The sequence below is a fragment of the Pecten maximus genome, chromosome 13, assembly GCF_902652985.1.
Source record: "Pecten maximus chromosome 13, xPecMax1.1, whole genome shotgun sequence".
NCBI lineage: Eukaryota > Metazoa > Mollusca > Bivalvia > Pectinida > Pectinidae > Pecten > Pecten maximus.
In genome coordinates this window covers 3,928,102-3,939,761 of record NC_047027.1, presented here as the reverse complement: position 1 = coordinate 3,939,761, position 11,660 = coordinate 3,928,102, and the positions used below count along the sequence as shown (strand labels likewise).

The 11,660-nt window shown below is 35.3% G+C and overlaps 1 protein-coding gene across 1 annotated transcript; it reads left to right on the top strand.

Moving 5' to 3' along the window:
- Positions 1–8,177: 8,177 nt before the first annotated feature.
- LOC117340358 lies at positions 8,178–11,459 on the top strand. The gene has a single exon (XM_033902118.1). It carries the CDS (start codon positions 8,178–8,180, stop codon positions 11,457–11,459), a length of 3,282 nt encoding a protein of 1,093 aa, XP_033758009.1.
- Positions 11,460–11,660: the final 201 nt, after the last annotated feature.

The following is an 11,660-nucleotide window of genomic DNA, read 5'->3' as shown; positions in this document are numbered from 1 at the left end:
GCCAGACCGGGGTTCAAACCTGGGACCTCCGAACACTAGCCGGATGCTTTACCAATTGAGCTACCTGGTCACCGATGATCAACCCAGTCCAGTCTCGCTACATTTACTTTAGTTTTTTATTGAACTTCAAGAAGGTGTGTGTAGTTAACCAGACATAGGTACCTTTGTTGACTTATTACAGGTGTAACTTAACACAGGCAATCCGGTTACCTCCGCATGTGCATAGCCTTTCACACCAAACGTTCGTCGGCTTGTTAACTTTAACAAATTCCTCAAATTTTCATACCAATGTTTTGTTGTTGATTACTGATCAACACCAGTCTTTTATTGATATCACTTATTTGACATACATATAATAATTCTATACTTTGTATTGTATTTGAAGACATTGAATATTTTTGTGATACAGCAGTATCAAGAGTTTATGCTGGTGTACTATAGGAGTCCAGGTGTCCTGATCCACCTTATACTATAGGAGTCCAGGTGTCCTGATCCACCTTAACAATAACCATAACATAGCAATAATTAAATAACTTATTTACACTTGTTAACCATTTTGGTCACAGACTCGTATTACTTTTAGTAGACATCAAATATATATTACTGTATTTACAAACGAAGTGATTCATAAACATTTTGAATTTTTGAAATGTTAAAAAATTGGGGGTTCTCAATGTTATATCCCTTTTAATTTTTAAGGTTAAGTGAAAGTTTGGACATGTGTGTCAAAAGACATTTTTTGATACACATATTTTACAAAATGTCAGAACTATCATTGTCAAAATGAATTTGAAGAAGAATTTTTTTAAAAACTTTTCAAACTATCTTGAAAAAAACTGTAAAATAAATGCTGGGACACCAATCAATCATTACTTGCTCCCCGTTATAATGAACATAAGCATGATGTTATAAAGGAGGAACTTTATACATCATGAGCAAATGGCCTACGATCTCAAGAGGGCTGAGCAATATACCTTTTCTCATGTCTACTGAGTAGACGGTGTGACCTCAAGAAATGTCACTGTGTTTATTGCTGGAAAAGTTTAGTAGAAGTTGAATAGAAAAAGTAATATGCAATAAATAGTTTAAGAATAATCTTTTCACATATATAGAAATGTGTTCATTAGGTATAAAGCTGTAAATGCTCCAAAATGAAACTGCAGCTGCTTCCAGTATTGTGAGGACAATGAAATTTGAATGGGTATCTGATAAAAAAAAAAAATTGCGTTCTTCCTATTTTCTGTATTTTTAGGTTGTCTGACCCAAAGGGTCAGGACTTGAATTTCGAAAATTTTGCCTGGAATTTGATGAAATATGCATTAACTTCAATTCTGTATTAATTCGCATTGTGTTTTGTCGTTTCTTATCCTATTGGTTGACACTGACTGATAAAAAACTAGTTGAAATTTGTTAATATAAATGTAGTTAAAATTTTATGATATGAGAGTATGCTTCCATGTCTATTTTCAATGTTAAGTCTAAACATGAATGTAAATCTATCAATTTGCGTTGTCTCTTTTGTTGGTAATAAAAGTTTTTAAAGGCCTTAAATTTCATAATATTCCTGTATGAAACCCTGTTACATATTTTTGGCTCATCTTTCAACTATTGTGGTAGGGTTTCCAGCATCTGGTGTATCGTGCACCCGCTTGCGGGCTTGCGGAGCTCTTGTTCTATTTTTGGATTGTACAGGAAATAAGATTTAGATGGTCGACAGAAGGAAGTATTTTTGATTTTGACAATTGACGTTTATTTATTACTGCTACGTTTACACATAATTAATAATTATCCCCTTTTGCCTGCTGTGGATATGTAGAGTTCTGTTCATATATACATGTTACTTATTTCAGCTTGTTAAGGTCACTGTTACTATTTATTGAAAATGTTTGACAATGTATTTGTCTGCTACCTTGAAAAAGTTTGTGTGTGTCTCGGCATGCCAGGGTCAATGCCAAGACCACAGCTACTTTATATTATAAGTTTTGGTTAAACTTTTATGATATTGGCGTGATTGGTATCAATTATCAACAGATGAAGATGCTAGTAAGCAATGTAACTGTGCGAACGTCGACACTTGAGATTTGTGTGTGAAAACTCCAGTTTCTTTCTGCTATAAAACCCAAATCTGATACTGACCTTCTTTACAAACAGTACTTGATTGGAATTGCTATTCAGGCCCAAAGGTCATAGTCACTCTTTCTAAAATAGAATATTAATATGTGTGAGGTATCTTGCTGTGCAGGCAATACTGTCAATTTTGTAGAATTCTAGTTATCATTTAGCATGGAGAGCAGAAAGAGAATTTGTTATAATTGTGATGCCTTGTTTTTTATATATATTTTTCAATATTTCAAGACAGAGAGAGAGAGAAATAAGAGCAAAGGAAAGATTGGTTTTTCATTTGACAGGTATATATAGCTAATTTCATCTTTTTACTTGTATCTTGTAGATGCCTCGACGGAAGAACACAAAGCTGTCGTTGGCCCGTAAGCAGAGGTGGAACGCCTTCAAGAAGCAACAGACGAACGTTACTGACACTAAATGTGAGTTGACTGAGGAGATTGGCCTCGATAAAAACATCTCAGTTGACCTTAAAAGTAACATGACTGAGGAGATTGGCCTCGATAAAAACATCGCAAATGACTGTGAGGAGCCTGTCCTCCTGAAAAACAGGAAAACTAATGAATCTGCTACCATGAAATCTGCTACAATGAAATCTGCTACAATGAAATCTACTACAACGAAATCTGATTTGTGCAAATATACCAATGAATCCGGCAATTTACTTGGAAATGAATCTGCTACATTGAAATCTGGTTTATACAAATCTGGCAATGAATCTGGCAACAATAGATTATATGATAGTGAATCTGGTAGTCAATTGTGTCAATCTGTTGGTCAACTTTATGAAAACGGCACCATTAGCAGTATTTCTCAACTTAGTACAGATGGTACAGTTGCCCCAGAAAACAGTGTTGATACATCTTTTAGAACTGCAGTAAATTCTTCCAATATAAAGCATGAAACGAAAACAAAAAGTAAAAATAAATGGTGTCCACGTTACAATATTATGCTTTTAACTGCAAAAGCAGACAGAAAATCAAAAACGAAAAATGATATTGTTCTTGACAACACAAAAACACAGAGAAATAAATCCAAAACAAAACGGAAACCTCGGTACAATATAATGCTGTTAACTGACAAAGCTGATAGGAAAACAGCTGGCAAGGATATTGAAACCACAGTTGGTAAAGAGCAAACATGTACACTTGCATCCAAAATACATAAACGTGTAAACAAGTACAGGACAAAAAAGACTATAGTAATGAGGAAAGTCAAGGCAAAAAGAAATTTCATAGTGGTTACAAGCAAGAACAACAATGAAGCCTCGGGTGATATCAACCTTGCACAAATAAAATGCTTCGGGAAAAATGTGAGAAAGAACAAATATGAAACCTCTGTGAATAACAGGAAGAAAACGAAATTGGAACCGGTTTCATCTGCAGAAGAAATAAGCACAATCATAGACACTGAAGGTACATATCTGGGATGTCAAAAGAGAAAAACAGAACCTGGTGTTACGTCAAACAAAAAAAGACAACATTCTTCTTCAAAAAGTTGCAATACAAAGAGGCCATGTATAGACCCTTTTGAATTATCAGAGGAAATAAAAGTAGAACTTAAGAAAAAGATTGAAGATTTGTCCAACAGTGAGCCAATTTCAAATGACTCCAGTATTAACATCTGCCACAACATTCCAGCATCCGAATCTTTGGATGATTCCAACAATATTGAAGTTATTATTGTAAAAGAATCAGAACCAGCAGTTTATGATTTTCATCAGCTATCATCACAAACAAAGCAAAAATTGATGTCAACATTGGGTATAATGTTAAATACCAGTATTACTTCAAATTTCACAGCTGTAAAGAAATTAGGCAAACCATTTAAAGTGCAAAGCATTAAGGGGGACGGAAATTGTTTTTTTAGGGCAGTGTCATGTGCAATCACAGAAAAGGAATGTTATCATGAAATTATTCGCAAATCAGTTGTGCATCACATTCTAAATCAAGAAAAACATTATCATAGTTTCTTAAGGCCTGAGGAAATCTCTGTGTCTGATTATGTCTCGAGGAACCGCATGCTAGAAACAGGTACATGGGCTACTGAAGTAGAAATATTGGCTGCATCAGATTTACTCAAGACAGATATTTATATCTATGATGACGTTGCTTCATGGCAGTTATTCTCTGCTAAACAAGTTCAAAAAAGTTCTGAAGTTGAACAGGAAGCTATTTATTTGATACATCACAATCAATTACATTATGATTTGGTACTTTCTGTGCAAGAAGTTGATGGCTTTGAAGGTGATAGATCGAACATTAAGAAGGAAAACAATGACATGCATGGATGTCAATATTTTGAAACAGATTCCTTAGCCAAAGTCTGTTTGCAAAATCATCAAGTTATACAAGGGAATTTTCACCAGGGTCATCCTAGATTTTCTGAAAATGCAGGAAAACAATGTGTACTCAACAGTTTATCTGCTCTTCTTCATAGTTGTGGGAAAAACATGAATCTATGGACAGATGTTGATTTGGACCATGCTCTTATAAAAGGGGATGAATTGTACGGCTATGTGAGACAAAGTTCCACAATGAATTATGATTACTTGTCTATACCAGATATCCCAAGGCTTATAGAATACGACGGACAAATGTTCAAAATAGAGTTTCAAGAATCATTGTCGGGTACCTTTGGACAAGTCCAAAATTTAGATCTATATCAGTTTGTTACCATGTTTGAAGCATTACATCTGGCATTAGATCAACAAGAAATCCACGGTGCATTCGTTACCTTTAAAGGTAACACATTTGTTTGTGTTAAGCAAATTATGGGATATTTTATATTTGATTCTCATTCTAGGAATAGAGCAGGTTTACAAGTGCCAGATGGCAGCAGTTTTCTGAAATATTTCCATAGTATTCAAGAATTGCATGATCAGTGCATAAACCTGGCAAGGTCAATGAACTATTCACCACAGGACATGTTTGAAGTAACTGCTGTTTGTGTTAAGCATCATCAGGTCGAAATTGAGACAATTTCCCAAAATGATGAAATTAACTTGCAAAACTTGGCAAACAAAAAGGAAAGTAACGTTATGTCAATTGTACATGAAAATGAACACTTAGTTAAAAGTCCAGAAAAGCACAGGCAGACACTGCTAGAAAAATATTTCCAGCACCAAATAAGTATGAGCAACAAAAAATCTGAACAAAACACAAAGTTATTGGATCCAAAAACACCGAGGAAACACTACATGAGAATCTACATGAAAAAACATCGTGCAGAAAGTCAAGAATTCAGAATCATTGATAGAATGCACACTTTAAGAAGCAAAAGAAGAGCACGAGAAAATAAAGCATTTTGTGAACAAGAGTATAAAGCTCAGAAAGTAGGTCGGCAACATCCAGAAATGAAAACAAAAACTAAACAAAGTACTTTAAAAAGCATGAGTAAAGCAAGAGAAAGCAAAGCATTTTGTGAACAAGAGCATAAAGCACAGAAAGTTGCTCGGCAACAACCAGAAATGAAAACAAAAACTAAACAAAACACTTTAAAAAGCATGAGTAAAGCAAGAGAAAACAAAGCATTTTGTGAACAAGAGCATAAAGCACAGAAAGTTGCTCGGCAACAACCAGAAATGAAAACAAAAACTAAACAAAGCACTTTAAAAAGCAAAAGTAAAGCAAGAGAAAACAAAGCATTTTGTGAACAAGAGCATAAAGCACAGAAAGTTGCTCGGCAACAACCAGAAATGAAAACAAAAACTAAACAAAGCACTTTAAAAAGCATGAGTAAAGCAAGAGAAAACAAAGCATTTTGTGAACAAGAGCATAAAGCACAGAAAGTTGCTCGGCAACAACCAGAAATGAAAACAAAAACTAAACACAGCACTTTAAAAAGCATGAGTAAAGCAAGAGAAAACAAAGCATTTTGTGAACAAGAGCATAGAGCACAGAAAGTTGCTCGACAACAACCAGAAATGAAAACAAAAACTAAACAAAGCACTTTAAAAAGCAAAAGAAGAGCAAGAGAAAACAAAGAATTTGTTGAACATGAGACTAAATCTAAGCAAATAAAAAGAAAAGATCCTCTACAGTTGGACAGTGAAAGATTACACAAACAAGAAAGCCGCAAAAGATGTCGAATTACTGAAAGAAATGCGGACAAAATTGCAAAAGGTATGAAACGAAAAAAACTTCACTTCAGTGAGCATGAAGAAGATATGTCATTGAAACGAAACTCTGGGGATTCTATTGAACAATGCATTGAAAAATTCCACGTAAAAGCAGCTGAAGGTCCAGTCTTTGTGTGTACCTGTTGTCATCAAACATGGTTTCCAAGGAGTGTTGTAAAGCTTTCTATTACTAACATCAGTGCCGAAAGCAAAACTTATTGTACAGGTTTCAAGTCACAACATAATGAGGAATTGCTCTGCAGAACTTGTTTAGCGTCACTAAGGGAAGAAAAAATTCCAAGACTCTCTCATAAAAATGGAATGATATGGCCTATAAAACCAGATGTCTTGAAGTTACACCCTCTTGAAGAAAGACTGATTTCTCAGAGAATACCTTTTATGCAAATTAGAGAGTTGCCAAGAGGAGGCCAGCTATCAGCTAAAGGAAATGTGGTCAATGTACCTGTTGATATTCAACCAACAGTAAATGCGCTACCGAGACAGATTGATGAGCATGTAACTATTGCTGTAAAATTGAAAAAACGTCTATCTCATAAATCTGCATGTTTCACTGAAAATGTAAGACCAAATGCTGTTATGAATGCTCTAAAATGGCTAATGGAAAACAGTGAAATGTATAAGAACGCAGGAATCAGTATCAATACTTCATGGAAAGAAGATGTTCAGAGTGACCAAAGTGAGATAATTTCTGAATACACGGGTACAACGCAATGTAAAGATGACAGAGAAATTGAAACTGATAATGACAAATTTTGCGAAGCTACACCGGATGAATGTATTCAAGGAAATACAGATACACTAGTTGATGAAACTGATACCAACAGAGTTTATGTATTTGCACCTGGTGAAAATCAAAGACCTCTCAGTTTGTATGAAGATAAAGATGCAGAGTATCATTGTTTCCCAACAATATATTGTGGTCAAAAAAGGAAAGAAAACAGTGAACGGCAAATTCCTGTTCATTACAGTGATATTGCAAAATGGGAATTAAGAAGTGTTGATCGAAGGGCTGCTCAATCTGTTCCTAACATTTTTTTCAAATTAAAAAAAATCCAATCAAAACAAGTTGGTGATAAAGTCAATCTTGCACTTCGCCGATGTAAATCAGAGGGAAACAAATTGACTGCAGGCCAAGCTAGAGATCCGTCAACCACTAGTTCTATTGTAAGGTTAAATGAAGGTTATTATATATTCAGAACATTACGTAATTCTCCGGCATATCTTTCCTCTAAAAAGAAAGATGTCTTTGCAATGATAAGACAGCTTGGCTTGCCAACATGGTTCATGTCTTTGTCGTCGGCAGATACACGATGGCCAGATCTTCTCAGAACTTTAGCTCAGTTAGATGGGAAAACTTTGTCGAACGATGATCTTAAAACAGCTGATTGGAGTTTTAAAACAAATTTAGTTCAAAAGGACCCTGTCACTTGTGCAAGGTTTTTTGATAACAGAGTTCAACTTTTTGTCAACTCTTTCCTAAAAAGTTATCACAACCCGATTGGTGATGTCACGGACACATTCCGTAGAGTAGAATTCCAGAGTAGAGGTTCACCACACATACATATGCTTTTGTGGACAAACAATGCTCCAAGATATCCAGACGATGATGAACAAGATATCATTGCTTATGTTGACAAGTATGTCACCTGCTCCTTAGAAACAGATAATCCTGAACTTAAAGAACTTGTTCAACTACAGGTACATAAACATTCTAAAACCTGCAAAAAAGGTGGCAAACCAGTATGTAGATTTGGGTTCCCACTCCCTCCTTTACCAAAAACAATGCTTTTAGAACCACTGGAAACTGATGTCGCAGAATACAAAAAAAGATACACAGAACTACAAAAAAAAAATGAATGACTACAAAGATGGCTGCGATCTAAGTTTCCGTGAATTTTTACAAACTGTTGTTGAAATGAATGAAACGGAATACATCAAATGTATCAGATCATCACTTAAGGGTCCAAAAATATTTCTCAGGAGAACCCCAGCTGAAATGAGAGTGAATTACTACAACCCAGGAGTACTCAAAGCATGGCATGCAAATCTAGACATTCAGTTTGTTTTGGATCCATACGCATGTGCTACCTACATAGTTTCTTACATCAGTAAGTCTCAGAGGGGTATAAGTGCTTTGCTTGATAAAGCCTCGCAAGAAGCCGCTGAAGGAAATATGGACATTAAACGTCAGGTCAGGCATATTGGCAACAAATTCTTGAACTTTGTAGAAGTAAGTGCTCAAGAAGCTAGCTATTTAATACTCCAAATGCCATTAACACAAGCTTCCAGAGATGTGGTTTTTGTAAACACTTCCCCACCAGATGATAGAGTATTTCTCTTAAAATGTCAAGAAGATCTGGAAAGTTTACCCGAGAATTCCACTGATATTAAAGCTGATAATATGATCACCAGGTATGCAAAAAGACCGAAGCAACTTGAGAATTGGTGTTTAGCGGATGTAGTATCTGAACTGGAAGTAACATTTCCAAAAGAAAACCGAAAATCAGAAAAAACTGATGACCAAAATGAAGATGATGTAAATGAAAACGAAAACTTTTCCAATGAAGATATCTTGGTACATTTAAAAAATGGAATAAAGATTAAAAGGAGAAAAAACAAACGAGTTATACGATATGTAGGTTACAGCAAAAAAACAAACTCTGAGCAGTACTATAGGGAAAGAATCCTTCTATTCCTTCCATGGCGGAATGAAAATACTGACATCATTAACAGATATACAACATTTGAGCAACATTATAGAAGCAGTGCAAACATAATTCAAGCCGTACAAAAGAAATATGAGCATTTTGTTGAGGAACTAGAACAAGCCAGGCTTCAGGCTGAATGTGAACTTGATGATTTTGATGAAGTGGCTCCAAATACTGAACACACTGAAGCAGAGGATTCAGAAATTAACCCAAAACCTTCTGAACAGTTTGTACACTTTGATCCAGACACACAGCCACATAAAAATTACGATATTGGACCAGATATTGGATTGCCAGCAAAAAATTATGATGTACAAACAAGTCCTGTTAGAATCCCTGATGAACAATATCACAAACTTCTACAGTCTTTAAATTGCAAACAAAGAGAATTTCACAACCATGTTAGTCACTGGATCCAACATAAGGATGAACCTTTGTATGCATTTTTAACTGGAGGTGCAGGAACAGGCAAATCAGTTGTCATTGATACCCTTTATCAGACTTTGCATAGAACTCTTTGTTCAGAAGAAGGAGAAAATCCTGATGATATCAGAATTTTACTTTGTGCCTATACAGGCAAAGCAGCTTATAACATTAATGGAATGACTATAGCATCAGCTTTTCACAAAAAGATGTACCAGTCACAGCAAAATATGTATGCTGATGAGCTAAACACATATAGGACAAAGTATAGAAATTTATCAGTAGTCATCATAGATGAGATATCAATGGTTGGAAATAAGCTGCTAGCATTTATCCATGAAAGGCTTCAGCAACTCACTGGTACAAAACAAGACTTTGGTGGTGTCAGTATAATTGCAGTTGGTGATTTATATCAGCTATCCCCAGTTGGAGATTCTTGGATTTTCAAAGATCTTTCATGTCCAGGCCAAGGTCTTGCCAAAAATCTTTGGAAAGAACATTTTTCCATGTTTGAGCTTACTGAAATTATGCGACAAAAGGATGATATTGAGTTTTCAAAACTCCTAAACAGACTCCGACACAATCAGTTATCAGATGACGACAAACAGACTATTTTGAGCCGTCAAATAGAAGCAGGCTGTAATCAATATCCAGTCACAGCACCACATCTTTTCATTGAAAATAGATTTGTGGATGATTTCAACAATAATTTCATGCAGAACCTTACCACAAACAAAGTAAATGTTAAAGCTGATACAGATGTTCTGTCCCAAACAAAACTCTCACTTGATGTCAAGAAGTCTCTGATTGATAAGCTTCCAGACAAGCAAGCTAATACTGGACAGCTGAAGACAAATCTAACTATTGCAGTAGATATGATTTATGATATTTCTGTAAACATTGACGTTGCTGATGGCTTGACAAATGGCAGTACATGTACAGTTAAATATATTGAATGCAAACAGGCCACCACTAGACCTGCAATTGTTTGGGTATTATTTTGCAATGAAAAAATAGGTGCTATGAGAAGAAACCAATACCAACATTTGTTGAACAGAAACATAGATAAATCCTGGACGCCTATCTTTGAAACAAAGCGTACATTTATGTATAACAGAAAAACATTTGAAAGAATACAGTTTCCACTTCAACCATCTGCTGCAAAAACTGTTCACAAAGCACAAGGTGCAACACTGGACCAAGTTGTAGTCAGTTTGTCACAAACGAAGAAACGCAAAATACCACATATCCACTATGTAGCTTTATCTCGAGTTAGATCACTTCAAAATCTTCATATCATTGACTTCAATGAAGACAGTCTTTCAAAAGACAAAGACGTTGATACAGAGATGCAAAGGTTGGCAGAAAATGGATTACAGCTTTGCTTCAAACCACTATATCATACATATATGCAATGTCAGTTTCTCTTCAACAATGCAAGATCTTTGAATAAACACATATTGGACATCAGATCTGATCCAAATATTTTTGCAGCTGATGTGGTGGGCATAGCAGAGTCTCGACTCCATATCAATGATAAGAATGAAACATTCGAATTAGAAGGATTCAGAATATTTAGAAATGATGTGCAAAATTTGCATTCAAGACCACACCATGGACTTGTTATTTATGTGAAATCTCATTTAGATGTTATCACATATGAAAGGTTTTCCACAAATGACATAGAATTTTCTTATATTTCATTCAATCTGTGTCAAATGCTCGTGCAATGTGCCATTGTTTATAGGAAACCAGCCTGTCCCCTTTCACAGTTTTATGCTGTAATAAAGGAGCACTTGCTACCACTTACAGATATAAATGGAAAGATCGTTATTATGGGAGATTTTAATGTAAATTTGAAGAAAACTGGACATGATACATTTGTCAGATTTATGGAAACAACATTTCATTGTTCACAAATAATCACTCATGCAACAACTAAAATGAAATCACAATTGGACTTAATATTTACAAATTTTACTGAGAGAAAAGCTGGTGTTCTGGATGCTTATTGGTCAGATCATGACATGGTATACTGTGCTGTAAATACTCAAAACCCGCTGTGAATAAATGGTGACTGTATTGGTATGCATCTCAAAATCTGAGACTGCATGCAATGCATCACCTTGGTGGTTTAGCTATATTTCTGGGTTTCCACCAATTTCATACCACATACATGTGGTCCCTATGTAGTTTCTCACTACATAGGACTCTCATTTGCATGTAGAATTATTCATCTTGCGTGTAAACTTATTTCGCCACTGGTA